The following is a 19,132-nucleotide window of genomic DNA, read 5'->3' on the forward strand; positions in this document are numbered from 1 at the left end:
TATTCAATTTAGTCAGGGAATCTTGTAAACTTTTAGCAGATTTATTTAGAAGTATGGAGCACTGTATGGAGAAGTATGGAGCACCCCATGGAACACTGTTACGCAAATTGGAGCAGATGGGAATGGATACTAAATTGGTGATATGGATAGGAGAATGGCTCAGGGAGAGATACCAGAAGGTGGTGTATGGAGGAGCCAAGTCCAGGATAAGGCAAGTGACCAGTGGTGTACCTCAGGGCTCTGTGCTTGGGCCATTGTTGTTTATTTTGTATATAAATGGTATAGGAAATGGCTTAAAGGGAGAAATACAGTTGTTTGCTGATGATGCAAAGTTGGGTAGTGCAATAAAAAATCAAACTGATGTTTAAAGTTTGTAGGATGATTTAAATAAGCTGGTAGAATGGGCAAAAGGAAATGGATATCAGTTCAATGTGGAAAAGTGGAAAGTCATGCATTTTGGGATTAAAAGATTACAGCTATGTACTACATTGATGGAACAGTACTCCAAGAGATTGATGAGGCTAGGGACTTAGGGGTGTTGGTAGATAGGGAGAGGAAGTTCAGGGGACACATTGCTAAGGTGTCTAAGATTGCACATAGGATTACTTGGTTGTTGGGGAACACACTGACATCCAGAGATAAAGAGGTTATTATTCCCCTTTATAAAGCGTTGATACTTCACATTTGGATTACTGTGCTCAGGTCTGATCACCTGGATTCCTTGGAGATGAGGAGGCTGTGGAGAGGATTCAGAGAAGAGTGACTAAGTTGGTGAGTGATGTAAAAAATGCTACCTAAATTGATAGATTGAGAGCTTGTGGATTACAGAGGTTGGCTGATAGCTTGAGAAGAGGGGATATGATAGAAACATTTAAATTACCGAAAGGTTTTTACAGGATTGATGCATGGGAAATGTTTCAGCTGTGTGATAGTCATGGAAGAATAAGAGATCATCCCTGGAAATTAAAGAAAAGTGTGGTTAACAAGGGTGTGATAACAAGTTTTTTGCCTGGAGGGTGGTGAATGAGTAGAATTCATTGCCTGACTTAGTTGTGAGCTCTTCGTCTGGAAATGAATTCAAGAAGAGATATGACAGATATTGTTTTGCTAGTTTGGGTCTCCCATGAGTCTACTGACTTCATGGAAATACCCATAATAATAATAATAATAAAAGTATAATGTCGCCCATATAAAGCAAAGAGCTGACATTAACATCTCTAATTCTGATATCATGTTTAATACCACTTTCCTTCATAATGTGATCCATATAGATAATGAATAACAGAGGAGATAATGTATATCCTTGTCTCATACTAGATTTAACATAAACCATCTTCCTGTACTTCCTTCAATTCTAATTGCTGACTTACAACTCAAATAAAGACTAAGTATTGCTTGATGTAATGCCCCATTGACACCATATAACCGTAGCGTATTGAATAGCTTCTCTCTTGGCGCCTTGTCATATGTCTTTTCCAGATCAACAAAACTTAAATACGGATCTTTGTTATATTCCGATGCTTTCTCAACTATTTGTCGTAAAGTGAAGATCTGATTCTGACAGCCTCTATTTGGCCTGAATCCAGCTTGTTCTTCACCAAGCTTTTCTTCCACAATTCTTCTCAACCGTTTCTCCAGTATACTTGCATGGAGTTTGCCAGGAACACTCAGTAGGGAAATACCTCTGTAATTCTCGCATTCAGTTTTATTTCCCTTTTTATATATGGGTACTATGAGAGCTCTACTCCAATCATCGGGAATTCGTCCCTCTGTCCAGGCTTTCTGAACTATGCAGTGCAGCCACTGTAAGACTCTTATACCACCTTATTCAGCATTTCTGGTCGAATATCATCTACTCCTTCTGCCTTTCCACATTTCAAGCCTTTGATGGCTTTTTCTGCTTCAAGTATGGATATGTATTCCTGACTGCATGCCTAGTCAGTGTTTTTTACCACTGTGCTGTCATCACTGCTTGTTTCATTTAGCAAATTTTCAAAGTAATTACTCCATACTTGAAATTCACTCTGGAACTAGAAGAAAATAAAAAACTTCCTTTCCTAGACATTCTTATAGAAATAAATGAAAGAAAAAACAAATTACGTTCTCCATTTCTAGAAAACCAACAAACACAGGAAGATTTCTGCATGGTACTTCACATCGCCACCCCAAGCAAAAAATAGGCTTAATAAAAAAACCTTAAGGGATAAAGTCAGGCCCGGCTCTTCCAACGGTGCAAGACGTGTGTTTGCACGGGGGAAAGTTATTTTGCGGCGGCAAAGTTGACATAAACTGTACAAAAAATAAGGGAGAAGGGGCAGCAAAATATGCTACTGCATGGGGCGACTATATGAAAAATAAGGGGTGAAGGGGTGGCAAAATATGCTAGTGCACAAGGCGGCAAAATTTCTAGGGGCGACCCTGGATAAAGCATACTACAGAAGAAAAATGGAAAGAAGAAATACAATACTTAGCACAGATCCTACAACTGAATGGTTTCAATACTAAGTTAATTAAGAAAATTCTCAATATAGCACCTACAAGAAACTTAAATAAACAAGATTTCAAGAATGCAATCACCCTTCCTTATATAAAAATGTAACAGATAAATTAGCCAAATGTCTCTACAAATTCAACATAAAAGTGACTTACCTGCCACTTGAAAAAATATCAAGATCACTTAATCCTCCGAAACCTCCACGTCACCCAATGAAAAAACGAGGGTTTATAATATTCACTGTTCCTGTGGCATCTACTATGTGGGCCAGACAAGGAGATCGGGAGAAATCTGCATAAGTGAACATCAAAAGGACGTACAAAATAAGAGAAAACCTAAATCGGGATTGGCATTTCACACAACCTCTACCGGTCATGATGTACTCTGGGATAGAACAAACATGTCCTGTATAGATAAGAATTGTTTCACAAGAAAATTCAAAGAGGCAGCATATATGATTAAAATTCCTAAGCAATTCAACAAAAACCAAGGTTTGATTTTAAATCAAGTTTGGTCATTGTTTGTTAAAAATTTACCAATTTCAGACCTCGGACAGAGTGTGTGCATGAACCACAGAATGCGACAACAAATAGCATTGTCTCCAACTAACACGTGTTAACGGTTGTATAGATCTGTTATTCGGTTTTTTAATGACCTGTTTAGATGTTCAAAATACCAACAAATGAATTTTCGTAATTTCTAGTAGTTTGTGCTTTAAACTTTTAGTTCTCTTTACCCATGAAGATGTTAGTCTAACGACTAACGAAACTTGTCGGGTATTGTTTTTAGTACTTGTTTAGTTTTAAAAACAGTTTTCTTTATAAACGTGGTCACAAAACCAGAATAATTATATTGAGGTTCCTTAGATGTCAAACCTGGCAGAGAATGGAAGTCCGTTGAATGGCAGACATTGGAGGAAGTAGCCACAGTATTAGAAAAAGAAAACATGCCAAATGTTGTAGGAAGCAGTAGCACACGGCATAAGCACAGTTCACAAAGTCGTAAGCAAATTCTGCACTGTTATCCTTACAAGATTTCCCCTCCGTTCAGCAATTGCTTATTCCTGACCAGGGTGCATGAGAAACATTCGCAGTGCAGTTCCTTGCTTGGACTGAACTGGCCATGGAACTTTTTCTGGACTAATGAAACTCGCTTCCCTCTGTATGCTACTGTGAATACGCATGACTTTAGAATTTGGACAACCACCAACCCACATCTTGTGTGACAGATTCCGTTTACTTCCCCAAAGGTTCATTGTTTGTGTGGTTTTACAGAGGAATTCATTATTGGATCTTTCTTTTTCAAGGAGCTCTGTCCTGATGGTTATGTTATCTGCATTGTTAATAGCTAGCGATATGCATCTCTCTTAGCCAATCAGGTGATTCCAACACTTCGACAGAGTCAGTGCCTAGATTTAACAGTTTTTATACAGGATGGTGTCCCTTCTCACATCATTATCCCTGCCAAGTGGTTGCTTCAGACAGATTTTATTGATGGCTGAATCATCAGCTGCCATTTTTGTATAGTGTTCAGAGCCAGCATGCTCACTGGCTCTGAAACCTCTGCCACTTTTGACTGTGGGGGCATCTCAAAAACGTTGTCTATTACGGACACATATCCAACTTAGTGGATCTCATGACCAGCATTACATGTCATATCCACAACATTCTGCATGAGACTTACGTTCTGTGGTTTGCAATTTTGCGATTTCAATATGTTGTGGATAACAGAGGGGAGCAAATTGAACATACTGTTGTGTAACCACACAGCATGCCATGTGTACCCTATGTTTTGTGATGTTTTGAATTAACCACTGCAGTGCCATGTATAGCCCTAGTGGCAACTTTTAGAACTAATAAAACTCCATTGCTTCCCACATTACATACATCTTCATGTTAAATATTAAATTGTTTTGCTGAGTAGTTACCCAGTTACAGTCTTTGAAAGTGTGAACATTAATTATTATCACACTGTTAGTTATTATTAAATTACATTTTATTATATATTAAAATTACATTTTAATTATAATTCATTTAAAACAAAAACTAGAATAAGTTAACCTAATATTATCAACTAAAATACAAAAAAAGTTTCTAGCATGATTAGCTGTCAAATTTTCTTTAATTCATATTGTGCAGAGGTTAATTTGTCTCTGCAGTAGTTTCTTTTTGTATTTCTTATCTGCATTTAAGGCAGTTTTGTTATCCTATATTTGTTTTTTAAAGCAGCATTATTTGGATACTAAGTAAATTTAATCTTTACTTTAATCTTTCTTTGGAATGTCCTTTCTATGCATATCTAGGATTAAGTTTTGTGTTATCCAAGGAGTTTGTTTGTTTTTGAGCAAATTCTGATTTTCTTCTAACTTTTTTATATATTTCTTCCGAAGTGAGTTGTGTAAAATCTATTGAATATGATGACAGCATATATTTCCAGTTAATTTTTCTTATTTTGTGATTGACTATTTCTTTGCCTATTACTATTTTGTGTTGTTTTCAGATGTGAGCATTCCAAGGGTTTTGTCTTAGTATACAGGTTAAGAGCTGTGAAATAATGGTTTGCTACTTTTATGACTTCTGCAGTGTAGCTATTTCATGGTACCCAAATGTTTATATTATATATGCAACAAGTTGATACCATTTCTGACAGTTTCTTCTATATTGCATGGCTGGCTTTAGGTTTTACATGGATAGCATATCTAGGTATTGTATAGTGTTGTTATGGTTTGTATTTGTAATATTTATGTTTATTATTATTATGAGCAACTCAGTTGAGCATAATTCTTGTCACGGAGTCCAACAATTTAGTTCATGCAAGAATTTTGTGTTTAAGTTTGATTGATCGATTTGTCTTGTCCATCCTAATGATGATGGATAGAGTGATGAATTTAATGTAGCCAGTTCATCACTCCTCTGCTGCATCCCCTATAGGCAATATTCATCACTGTAAATCTGTGCGCGTATGTGTTCGTGGGGCCGGTCAGAACAGGCAAATGGACGAAAAACCTGAGTGTCTGGGTGAAAAACCTCTCTACCTCCGTATGAGACTGGCTAACTCACCTTTAGTCAAAAGAGACCAGACCAGATGAAGGTTCCTCACGTCATGGAATGAAACCCAGATCTTTCTGACCAAAGGACTTCATCTATACCGACTGAGCCATGGAGGCACTCTTTCTAAGTTTGGTGGCCTACAAATAGCATTTAGTATTAATGGATGCTATTGATTGATAGTATCAATTATTTTGATACAAACATTTTGAGCATGCTCACACTTATGGACAGCTTCTTTTGCTACTAATTTTTGTTTCATAAATATTGATATTACATCACCTCATTTTGTTTGTCAGCAGTATCTATGTTGTTGAAATCCTGGAATTTGGAAGACCTTAAAATTTTTAACTTTTAAATCACCTTTAAAATTAAAAAACATATTCAACTCCTCTTAAGGATCCTCTTCCTCCCCCATTGGCACACCCTGGAGTTTATTGGAATAAACTCCAGGGTGTGCCAATGGGGGAGGAAGGTATGCAATAAACTTACCTTACCTTATATTGGAGAAACTGGATGTACAATCCCTATCCGTAAAAAATAACACAAGCAGCACATTAAATTTAACAATTTTGGAGAAGCCGGCCTCTCAGATCATGCTCTTAACACCCTACACCAAATTGATTGGAAAAGTACTTGTTCTTTACATCATACAAAAACCTAGTATAAATGGAAATTTAAAGAAGCATGTGGAATTTCAATTAACCACCCCAATCTTAACAATAATGATGGCATAAAAATCCCAAAAATTTGGATGGCACACATTCAGCCCACTTAGTTTTCCAGCAAACCCTATTTTCAGCTTTTATTGCCTACTATCCATACTGGTTTGTTGTAATTTATATGTATATTTATATAAGTAATTTTTTTGGTGTGAACATGTTGCTCCCCAGCTTAATTTAATTTTAACCTAATAATAATAATAATAACAGGATGACTCTAGCTTTGATGTAGCCAGAGGTCAGGCCAATAGTAATATCAATATTACAATTGATGTAATATCAATGTTATTATCTCGAGTATATATATGTAATATCAATATTATCATCATCTGGAGTATACACATATATATTCCAGATGATGACCTTAATGTGAAGGTCGAAATGTCGAGTGTTTATTTTGGTTTATATTAAACTAAAGTTTGACTCTCACATGGTAGTTGGTTCCATAATTTTCATAATGTAATAATAATTTTTATATATTATGTATTTACTACAGATATTTTACAACATATAATATAATAATCATAATAATTCAATATCAATATCAAAGTTCGTTATTATACAGCATATTTACATATATACTATTAAAATATTGTTGTTAATATTTTATCACTACAAAAATTTAGTATACAAATGATTGAGTACATTAGTTTTTGAGAAATTTGTTTGTTTTTTTTTCTGTGGCATTTCTGCTGTCTTCCTTAAAGCTTGTGCTGAGATTATCTGTTAGATGGCGGTAGTTTCGTGTTTATGGTTTTGTTTCAGTACCTATTGCAAGCCATGTGTAAATTTAACTGTTTATATGTATGTGCTTGCTTGGGAACATGTGTGTGTGTGTGTGTGTCATTATATGTTGTAAAATATCTGTAATAAGTAATATAGTAAATATACATAATGCACATAAATTATTATTATTATTTATGTATCATGTTTATATATTTATATTTGTACATTTTGCACTGCATATTTCTAGTGAATAGGAAATATGATAGTAATACTTCGATTATTATTATTATTGAGGGAAAACCTTGTTTTATTTTATTTTTTATTTTTTTGCCCTGGTGGAGGATCCTACTAGCCTCTGGTAGATACCTGTGGAGAGGATTCAGAGCAGAGTGACTAAGTTGGTGAGTGATGTAAAAAATGCTCCCTACATTGATAGATTGAGAGCTTGTGGATTGCGGAGGTTGGTTGATAGGCGGAGAAGAGGGGATATGATAGAAACATTTAAATTACTGAAGGGTTTTTATAGGATTGATGCTAGATGTTTCAGCTGTGTGATAGTGATGGAAGAACAAGAGGTCATCCCTGGAAATTAAAGAAGAGTGTGGTTAACAAGGGTGTGAGAACAAGGTTTTTTGCCTGGAGGGTGGTGAATGAGTGGAATTTATTGCCTGACTTAGTTGTGAGCTCTTCGTGTAAGTGAATTTAAGAAGAGATATTGACAGATATTGTTTTGATAGTTTGGCTCCCGCGATGAATCTACTGACTCCATGGAGATACCCGTAATAATAATAATAATAATAATAATAATAATAATAATAATAATCTGATTGAAGAAAAGATTTTAAAAAAATTCTCATAATCGCAGCCTGGAATTTAACTTGTAATAGTCTTTCTTCAGACAACCTAGTGCTATGGATGCAAAGACCATTTTTCCATATCTTATTGCAGAATTATTTAGATAATATATCAATTCATTTCAATATCATTTAAATGAAATGAAATTTAAATGAAAAATTAATTTAAATTAATTAATGAGAAAAATGTTCCTTTTTTTCTACAATGGTTATTACAAAATATGAAGCCACTTTGTACTTGATAATGTTAATTTCCATCAATGTTGATTCATGGTTTGTGTAGCTGATTATTTATTACTGTTACTATTATGCAACACCTCCAGGGAGTCCAAAGACTCATCGAGGGAGAGTGTGCTAACAGCTTCGAACGATTGATCCTTTCCAACTACTAACCACACTCAAACTTGCTTAACTTTTTGCGAGCCATTAGTAGCAGAGGCTCTACCAATTGACCAACCTTTGCTGGTGAATTGCAGTATATTATTATTTTGGAGAACTACTCACATTTATAACTCTTGTTTCTTCTGTTCTTTGAAAAAACGTATTTATCTGCTGGCTTATTTAAACATATGATTGAACTTTATACGTGTCATATGTGAAAATAAGGAAACTTGAAAAAAACTAGAATACTAGTTTTTTTCAATCTTACTATTCAGTACTATTTCTATTCAATATTTTTTTCAATACTATTTTTTTTTCAATACGACGCATGCGCACCACACTTTAACTGCCTAGTTGGAGAATGCAGTGTTCCAGATGAGAATCCCTAGTCTGACAAGCTCTGGTCCAGACTACAGTTCTTCAGACTAGAGATGCCATAAAACATAACCAAAATGGCCTAGTGTAAAAACCAAAATGGTTCAGTGTAAAGCATAATGTAGAGCACTTTGAACTAGGCTATTTTTGGTAATGTTTTATATATTTAACACCCCAACCAGCCATGATGTCTATAGACATCTAGCTAAATCTGGATACGTTGAATAACATGTATAAGAAGTGCAATTTGGTCTCACTATGTGATCCACCTTGGCTGGTAGGGAGGATAATCAGAATACTTTTCTCTTCTGTGTGTAATATTTATATGTGACATGTTATTTGTATGTAATATGTAATTTTTGGTCTCTGATGAGTCTTATGACTCCATGGAGGCCTGTGATAACAATAATAATAGTAATGATAATATTTTAAGTGAGTTTTTTTAATCTTTAGGTTACACTGGTAATGGTTTATCATGTAGTGATATCAATGAGTGTGAACTGAATAATGGTGGCTGTTCTCAAAGTCCATATGTTCAATGTACCAATGTTCCTGGTTCTAGAATATGTGGTTCGTGCCCACCAGGTAATGATAAGAAGTATTCATTATTCAATTTAAAAAATTAAACTATCTAATAAATGATTTTATTATCCTGTTACACTGACTCTGGTTACCAATCCACTCTGGTTATTTCGATGTGCAAGGCAAATTATGCCAAGAAGTTGAAGTTACAGCTATGGGTAGTCTTATCTCTCCTACTCTTGCCAATGACTACATGGAGCATTTTGGAGATAATCTCCTTAAAGACATTTCTCCTAAACCTACAGCATGGTAAAGATATGTAGTTGATATTTTGTTAGGAGTTAATCAAATGTGTTAATCATCAGTATGGACTGCAACAAGATAAGTGAATTTTATATTTCACATGTGTTAATATTGTCCAATTAGTGGATTAAGTGTTACTGTGAGATAATTCAGTGTAGAGTGCAGTGTTTTTGATAAATTTTTTAGATGGTATTACTATAAATTAATTGCTCTTGTTAGTACACTGATATAAAATAGTAGTGAACGGCAAATCATTGCATACACTGACATGGAAGACAGGTAAAGTAAATTGCGAATATTTATCAAAAATGTTACGGTGCTGTGAATGTGGTATGTGTGAGAAGATGTCACAGATATTTACACAGAGAGACTGAATAATAGAAAAGAGCGAATATGAATATGTAGGAAGTGTGATATTCTGATGGATCATGAAGCGTGTTTAAATCTAAGTTTAAATTTGTTAAATATGATTAGGGAACATGGCATTGTAACTGAAATGGCATTTGAAGAAGATTGCATGAATGTTGAGAAAGTGTTTTTGAAGTGATAGCGAGGAGGAATGTTTTAAGTCATTAGAACAGGCAGTTGACATAAAGAAAATGGAAAGATACGAACAGTAGAGTAGGAAATGAATCCCACAAGGCATATAGTAAAATCTTGGGATAATTTGGAGAAAAGGGCTAATAATAATAATGGTAAGTATTTACTGGACTTCTTCTCAGGACATGGAGTCATTACTAACACCATGTTACAACATAAAGATGTGCACAAGTTCACATGGAGAGAAGATACAAGAAAAAAGAAAGGGATCATTGAGGCTTTTCTTATACGTCATCATCAGTGATCCAAGAATGGGTTTTTATGTTTGTATATGAATGCTAGAAGTATCAGAAACATAAAAAATGAAATGATTGCATTTGAGTTCATTCAATCAAAAATTGTTGGAATAAGTGAGACATGGTTGGATGAGGATATCAATTGTTCAGGATGCAATAGCATACAGAGGATTTGAAACTGAAAGTGACCATTGCTTAGTAATAAATAGGATAAAAATGGATATCACATTGAAAAGAACAGTATGTAACAAAGTTTTAAAAAGAATTAAAGTTTAACAACTTTTATGGTTAAATTGTAGACTCGACTACAATTATTATTGAAGATCAGTGCCAGATTAAACCCTGTGGAGGCCCCTAGGCATTCAAAATCTCGCTCCCACCTCACAAATTATCTCCTAATATGTTTTTAATTTAACAGCCAACAATTTTAATAAACTGATTTTATTACACAAAAGAAACATTATTAAATAATGTTTATTTGTTTAATAAACATTATTTAATAAAATAATGTTTATTAAACAAATAAACATTATTTTATTAAACAATAATTATTAAATATTATTAAACAGTCTTCTTCTGCAGCTTTTCCCACTTAAGTAGGGTCGCTGTTGCGGTGAGTCTCTCCACAACTTCCTGTCTAGGGCTGTAGCCACATCCAAGTTCTTCATCCTCAAGTCCTCCTCCACCATCTCCTTCCATCTCTTCTTTGACCATTTGCACTTCCTCTTCCCCTGCACATCCATCTGCATGACCTTTCTTCCCACATACTCTTCCTCCCTCCTCATCACATGACCAAACCATCTCAACCTTGCCTCCTGTATCTTTGATCCTAAGTTCGTAACTTTCACTGTTCCCCTTACATAGTCATTTCTCAGATGATCCTTTCTGGTCACACCACACATCAACCTAAGCATTCTCATCTCCGCTACCTCCAACCTTCTGATGTTATTTTTCCTCAAGGCCACAGTTTCCAAAGCATACGTCATAGTTGGTCTTACTACTGTCCTGTAAATTTTGCGTTTTAGATTGATCGGCACCCTCTTATCACATAGCACTCCAGCCATCTCTCTCCAGTTCCTCCATCCTGCATCCCACTTCCTTCTCAGCCTCACCATCCTCTTTCATTGTTGAACCTAAGTATCCAAAGTCACTGACCTTCCTGATGCCATTTCCTTCCAGCTCTAGATCTGTCTCTGGATGCCATCCACTTTGCAACACATATACTCGGTCTAACTTCTGCTCAGTCTCATACCTCTCTCTTCCAGTACTTTCCTCCAACTTTCCAGTTTGGCTGCCACTTCTTCTCTTGATTCTGCACACAGCACGATGTCATCTGCATACAACATAGTCCATGGCGCATCTTCTCTCACTTCCTTCGTCACCACTCCATCACAATATTAAACAGGAATGGACTTAATGCAGACCCTTGATGCAAGCCAACTGTCACTGGAAAACTTTCTGTCACTTGCAGGCAGGTTCGAACACTTGTCTTCACATTTCTGTATACATCTCCTGCACCAACCTGACATATTTCTCCGGTACCTTCTTCTCCCTCAGACACCTCCAGACTTCTTGCCTTGGTGCTCTATCATATGCTTTCTCCAGATCAATAAATACCAGATGTAGCTCCCATTGCTTCTCTCGAAACTTTTCCATCATCTGTCGTACCCCAAAGATAGCATCTGTGGCTGATCAACCAGGCATGAAGCCAAATTGCTCCTTTGCAATCTCTACCTTCTTCCTCAGTCTTCCATCAAGAACCCGTTCAAGGATTTTCATTGTGTGGGACATCAACTTTATTCCTCTGTAATTCTTACAGTCTTGTGCATCCCCTTTACCCTTGTAGATGGGGACAAGAGTACTTTTCCTCCATTCCTCGGGTATATTTTCCTGTTGGCAAACTTTCATGAATAGGTCCCACAGCAGGTCGATTCCCTTTTTCCCCTGAGCATTCCATGCCTCCACTGGAATCCTGTTTGGGCCCACTGATTTTCCATTCTTCATCCTCTTCTTGGCCTCCTTCACTTCCACTCTAATGATGATCTGCACCATCCCCTCAGAAGGCTGCCCATCTTCTCTGTGAATCCTTGTATTTTCCTCATTCAAAAGTACCTCAAAGTATATTCTCCATCTGTTTCTTATGTTCACATCCCTCCATAATATTCTTCCTTCAGCGTCTTTGATCTGCCTCACATATACGATGTTCTTTGAAGCCTTATATTTGCATTTTTCCAATCGATAAATCTTTCTCTGTCCTTCCTTTGCTTCTAATTGATCATAAAGGTCTTGATATGCCATGGCCTTCGCCTGTGCAACAACTTTCTTGGCTTCTTGCTTTTCTCTCTGTATTCCTCTCTGTCCTCTTCCACTCTTGACTCGTCCCACTTCTGCTTTGCCTTCCTCTTAGCTGTCACTGCTTCTTGTACATCATTATTCCTTCTGCTCTGTAATCTTTCCGGATGTTTCACCAAGCACCTGAATTGCACAGCTTAGAATTACTTTTGAATTATGTCTCCACCAGTCTTGAACACTTTCTAGTCCATCCAAAATCCTCTCTTACACCTTCTCCCTAAAACAGTTCCTCACACACTCTCTTCTTTTAAGCGAATCCACTTAATTTTCTTCCTCCCATGGCTTCCATAGGTTCTTATCTTTGACTTTATTTCAAAGTCTGCACATAGCAGCCAGTGTTGCTGCGCCACTTGATCTGTTGGGATTACTTTACAATTTGTTACTGCCTTAAGATGTTTTCTTCTAGTCAAAATGTAGTCAATCTGTGAACTATTGTAGCCACTTTTAAATGTTATCAAATGCTCTTCCCTCTTACAGAAGAAGGAGTTCACAATTGCCAGATCAAACGCTACTGCAAAGTCCAAAATCCTCTCTCCTTCCTGGTTCATCATTTCCAATCCATGGCCACCATGCACCCTTTCACACTCCCTATTCTGTCTCCCTATGTGTCCGTTCAAGTCTCCTCTGACAATTACCATCTCATTTTTCTTCCAGTTCCCTCATTTCTTTATCTGGCACGTTCCAGAATTCATCTTTCTCTTCTGCTGTATAGCCAACTCGTGGGGTGTATACACATAAGACGACCAGTTGCACTTCTCCAAGACCCAGTTTCATTCGCATGATCCTGTTGTTCCTCCTACCCACTTCCAGTACTTTGCCCTTCATTATTAAACAGTATTACACAATATTTTTAAACAAAAAGTAAGGAATTACTTTTTGTTTCATCAGTGTCTGTACACATGCCTGATGCGTTGCACTGTCCTCGTGCATTTTCATTCGCTGCAAGGCATTCTTCCAATCAGAAAATCCACCTGAAAATTGAGTTTGGCCTTTATGTGTTTCACTAAATAGGACGCATGGGAAACAGTACACATTTCCTGTAGACGGAGAGTACATGATCTATTCTATTTTGATTTGTTCACCACTTACATGTTTTCAAAAGATCATAGAATGGGAAAAATTTCTTTTACGATCTTCATACCGCCTGCTTGAAGCCGAGAAATCACCATCAAAGCATTGCCATTCCACAGTGTCTCTATTACACCAAAAATCCTGCACTTCATTGGTAATGTTTCACCATAACCCAATGTCATTTTGATATTCTGGTCCCAGGTTATCTCTGTTTTGATGATGTAACTGAACTTCCAGCTCAGTTTCAACTGCACACAGTACTTGAATTGTATCCTCATCCTGAGGGGGAAGGGCTATATCACCATCACTTCACTGGCAGACATACTTGAAGAGGCCTCGGGTTTATCCTCTGTTGACTTAAGAGTCGAGTAAAGCCAAATTGGAAAAGACTGTGTATCTTTGTTATTATTTGTTCATGAAGCTTCTTCGCTTTCTCTTGCTGTTTTTTTCGTTTTCTCTACTGCTTTGGTACCTCTTCTTTTCGGGCACCAACATTCTGTGTCTACAAAAGAGCGACAACAAACAATATTTACTCTTTGTTCAAGAAAATGAAAGAATGCTTAAGTCTCAGCCAAAAATGAGTAAAAGTGCGTGAACAAGATAAATTCGAAAAGTTGCGCTGTTCTTTGATATGGGACAAACTCCATAAAAGCCATCATAATAAATATATATGTTTTGGGTAAATATTGGAATGTAATTGCAACTAAGTTAAATACTACCAGTCATTTAAGCAAATCAGTGTTATAATATTGGCAGCCAAGTATATAACTTACAATAGAATATAATATATACGAAAAATAAAGGGGAATTTTGAGTCAAACATACATTTGCAGGTGAACCAAGACTGTCGATAGTCGTCAGTTGATGCTCCACTGCGCACGCAGTTGATGCTTAATATGATGGTTGAGCAGATGATTGAATAGTCGGTGTTTTGGGAAAGGCTGTACTATGTTTTCGCCTTTACGGTAGAAATTAGACGGTGAAGTTAATCGAACTTCATTATAACTCAGAATCAAAAGGTTTCTATCTTTTGGAAACAGTTTAAGAAAGCTTGATTGTAATTTTCTTTCAAGATCAAATCAGTATTATTTTGATCTGTTGTCGCACGGCCTCTAATAGGCATGGGGCCATAGGCCCGTGCCTACTATGTCTATTTCATAATCCGGCACTGTTCAAGGTGACATGAATTGAAAACAAGAACCGAATCTTGCACTCTCAGTGGCAAACTCTGAAGAAGACATTGATTGATTTATCTAGGGAGGTATGGTGAAGTTTATGCATGGATACAAAAAATAAAAACACTATGATGGACGCAAGAAGTTAAAGAAGCAGTCCTGGAAAAGAAGAAAGCATACCAAACATTCGTAGCAAATAAGTCAGGAGAAGTGCTAAAGGAATATAGAGAAAAATGTAATGAGGCTAAGCTCTGTGTAAAAATAGCTAAACAAAAGTCATTGGAAGACTCTGGTAAGAATATGGAAAATAAATATCAGAGAGGTGGCAAAATGTTCTAGAAGCTACTGAAAAGGCTTAGAAATGGAGTAAAGAGTACTGTAAAAGGAATCAAAGATGATAAAGGTGACGTGAAAACTGAAGATAAGGATATCTTAGATGTCTGGAGTAATTATTTTGAAAGACTGTTAAACAAACAAAGCAGTGACAGAACTATACTAAAAATTTTCAAGACTAATGCAAAGAGTTGTACATATCAATACCTGAGGTAGAAAAAGCTGTCAAAAATTTGAAATGTGTAAATTCAGCTATCTGTGGAAATTCAAATATCATCTGAAGTAGATGATATTTGACCAGTAATGGTAAAGTACAGGGGGTATAAAAATTTTGCAGTGTCTACCCTGCATAATTCAGAGGGCCTGGTCAGAAGGTCAAATTCCCAATGCGTTGAGCAGAGTTCTCATACTATCCATCTATAAAAAAGGAATAAAGCTGAATGTAATAATTACAGAGGAATTTCTCTACTAAATGTTCCAGGTAAGATTTATGCAAGCACATACTTGAAAAGAGATTGAGAAAGATTGTGGAAGAGAAACTTGGAGAAGAACAAGTTGGGTTCAGCCCAAGTAGAGGTTGTCAAGATCAGATTTTCACTTTAAAAAAATAATTGAGAAACTGTGGAAATATGACAAGTATCTGTACTTTAGTTTTCTTGATATAGTAGAATTACTGAGTGAGCACTTTGCAAGAGTATATCATCCTGGTGGTGACATTGCAGAAATGGAAGAACCAACAGCTTATATGGGAATTGTGGTGAATGAAGTGGAGGTGAATAGTCTGTTACAAAACCTCAATGTCAATTCATCTGCGGGATTGGTTGTATACCAGCTCGTGTTGTACAAGAAGCAGCAAAAGAATTGTCTTGACCATTTTGTTTAATTTGAGTCTCGGGTCTGGGTTAGTCCCAAGGGGATGGAAAGAGGGGAAAATAGTTCCACTGTATAAAGGAGGTTCCAAGACTGCTGTTGAAAATTACCGGTCGATCAGCATATCAGGAATTGTTGTCAAGGTCTTGGAGAAAATAGTCGATAAAAAAAATACAGGATTGGATAGATGAAAATGGGATACTGTATGGGGGACAACATGGTTTTGTGAAGGGTAGATCATGCCTCAGTAACTTGCTCACGTTTTATAACACAGTGACTGCTGAACCAGATAAGGGTAATGGGTTTACAGTGATTCTACTGGACTTTGCTAAGGCCTTTGACAGGATACCACATGGAATTCTAATCAGAAAACTGCAGCATATGGAGATGGATATAGGGTTGGTGAGATGGATAGGAAGGTGGTTGATGGAGAGATACCAGAGAGTGGTTTATTCAGAAGTCGAGTCCAAAAAGACAGCCTGTGACTACTGGTGTGCCACAGGGTTCTGTTCTTGGACCACTACTTTTCAATTTGTTCATTATATAGGAAAGGATCTGAGAGGAACTGTGTATCTGTTTGCAGATGATACAAAGTTAGGTAGAGAAATAGTGAATGCTCAGGATGTTAGAATTTTGCAGGATGATTTGGATAGTTTGGAGGACTGGGCTAAGGAAAATTGATGTCAATTTAATGTGGCAAAGTGTAAGGTTATGCATGTGTTTATTTAGTAGTACAACACACCTCCAGGATTCTAAATTGAATCACAGCTGTAACAGATTTGGCATGAAAATCAGCAATAAAAAGACCAAAACTATGAAAATAGGCAGGAGCAAAGAAAACTTCATCTGAATTCTAAATGGAGATCCTATAGAACAAGTAAAATATTTCAGCTATTTATGCACAGTTTTTTAGTGAAGATGGCAGGTAAAATCTGGAAATAGACAACAGAATATACTCGTGGTATTTAGTGATCAGCGCTTGCTCCACTTTTACCATGAGTTGCCTTGGTCTTGCACTACCTGTGAGATCAGCTAGTCTTGCATAAATTGCAGGCACAAACTTGACATTGTCTGTTTGTTTACTTGGAAAAAATGGAGTAAAACCAGGTTTAAAATTGCTTGGTATCTTTAACATAACTATACCCAAGTTAAAAATACTTTCTACATCTATATCTCCTCCTGAGATTTTTATTTAATAAGGTTATAACACCTTATGGTAACTTGTTTTGGTAAAATACTTACAAGCTCTGCATTACTAAATCTTGGTATTTCTAGCCTGGCTCCCACTGATGAGACCTCAATAAAGGTCGAAACCGGTCTGGGTAGTGGCCCCTTGCCTTTAATACAAAACATCATACATCCCCTTCTTGGAGATGTGTTTTGGCATTAAGGGTAAATATTAAGAATTGTGATCAGAGCTTGCTCCACTTTTACCACGAGTTGCCTTGGTCTTGCACTACGTGTGGGATCAGCTAGTCTTGCATAAATTGCAGGCGCAAACTTGACATTGTCTGTTTGCTTACTTGGAAAAAATGGAGTAAAACCAGGTTTAAAATTGCTTGGTATCTTTAACATAACTATACCCAAGTTATAAATACTTTCTACATATAAGAATATGCAAAGCTGGTATATTGGATAGTCAGCTAAATAAATTTATATGAAATAAGAGAGAAATAAGCCAAATCACCAAATTAGCAGTACATGAGGGTGGTCTGAAAAGTTCTCGGCCTCGACCATGGATGGTAACACCATCGGTAAGATTTATTTTTTCTATGTTGGTACATCTGTTATAAGAATCCACATGAAATTGCAAGTTATTCTATCAAGTAGTTTGTTTTATGTTGCTGACTGAAGCAAAAGTGTTGTCTGTATCCCTTGAAATGTATGAAAGTAAGTATCCTGCATGTTGAAAGTTTATTTTTCACTTGGTTAGACTATAATAAATTTAGTTTAATCCAGAGTAATTTAATAAAAAGCTGGCACACCTTTTGGAAACTCCTATACTTAGAGATGACCTTGCTAATGCTTCTGTCTGGTATCTCCACTCGTGCCTGGCTCCCACTGAAGAGACCTCAGTAAAGGTCGAAACTAGTCTGGGTAGTGGCCCTCCCCTTAATGCATAACATTATACATATCCGCAAGGAGATGTGTTTTGCATTGTGGGAGATACTGAAATAGGAGTGTTGTGAGCTTGCTCCACCTTTGCAACGAGTTGCCTGGTGTTGTACCACCTTACCCCAGTCCTGAAGATACTTTCAGGCGCAAACTTTGTTTACTCACACTTGGATTAAACTAAATTTATTATGAGTATCCTGCAGTTATAAAATTCTTTGTAAAAGAAGGTTTAATGCCAAAAGAAATTCATTCAAAGTTCATAAAAGTTTATTGACATTCTTCTCCTTCATTTTCGACAATTAAGAAATGGGCTGCCAAGTTTAAACATAGCTGTACCAGCCTTGAAGATGATCCATGTGCAGGACGTCCAAAAAGTGTAACAACACAGAAATTATTGATCAAGTGCACGATATGGTATTGGATGACTGGTGAGTCAAAGTGCGTGAAATTGCTGAAAAGGACATGTAGGATATATTTTGCATGAAGAATTGCAAATGAAAATGCTTTGCACAAGATGGGTGCCATGCTTGCTCACAGCAGATCAAAAGCGCACTCTCATGAAAATCTCTGAACAGTGCTTGGAGCGTTTTAACAAGAATAAAACTGATTTTGTGCATTGGTTTATTAATATGGATGAGACTTGGATTCACCATTACACATCAGAATCCAAACAGCAGTCAAAACAGTGGACAAAGCTGGTTGCTCAACGCCAAAGAAGACAAAGTTGGTTCCATCAGCAGGAAAGGTCATGACATCGATGTTTTGGGATGCTAAAGGCATTTTGTTTATTAATTATCTTGAAAAGGGTAAAACAATAACTGGAGAATATTATTCTGATCTTTTAACCAGACCAGACGGAAAAATTCGTGAGAAAAGACCCATTTTGCAGAAAAAAAAATCATCTTTTATCAGGACAATGCACCTGCCCACAAAGGTGTTTTGTCAATGGGAAAATT

At 36.6% G+C, this 19,132-nt stretch overlaps 1 protein-coding gene across 1 annotated transcript in view; it reads left to right on the forward strand.

Annotated features, from left to right (window-relative positions):
- Positions 1 to 19,132, forward strand: part of Cubn (Cubilin) — a 2,223,842-nt gene that overhangs the window by 327,028 nt on the left and 1,877,682 nt on the right. Inside the window, exon 11 of the mRNA XM_090396294.1 lies at positions 9,053 to 9,184. Within this exon, the coding sequence (XP_090252420.1) occupies positions 9,053 to 9,184 (132 nt within the window). The remainder of the gene's footprint in view (positions 1 to 9,052; positions 9,185 to 19,132) is intronic.

Source organism: Typopeltis vanoorti, chromosome 8 (genome assembly GCF_054136105.1).
Source record: "Typopeltis vanoorti isolate ZY-2024b chromosome 8, IOZ_Tvanoo_1.0, whole genome shotgun sequence".
Taxonomy (NCBI): Eukaryota; Metazoa; Arthropoda; class Arachnida; order Uropygi; family Thelyphonidae; genus Typopeltis; species Typopeltis vanoorti.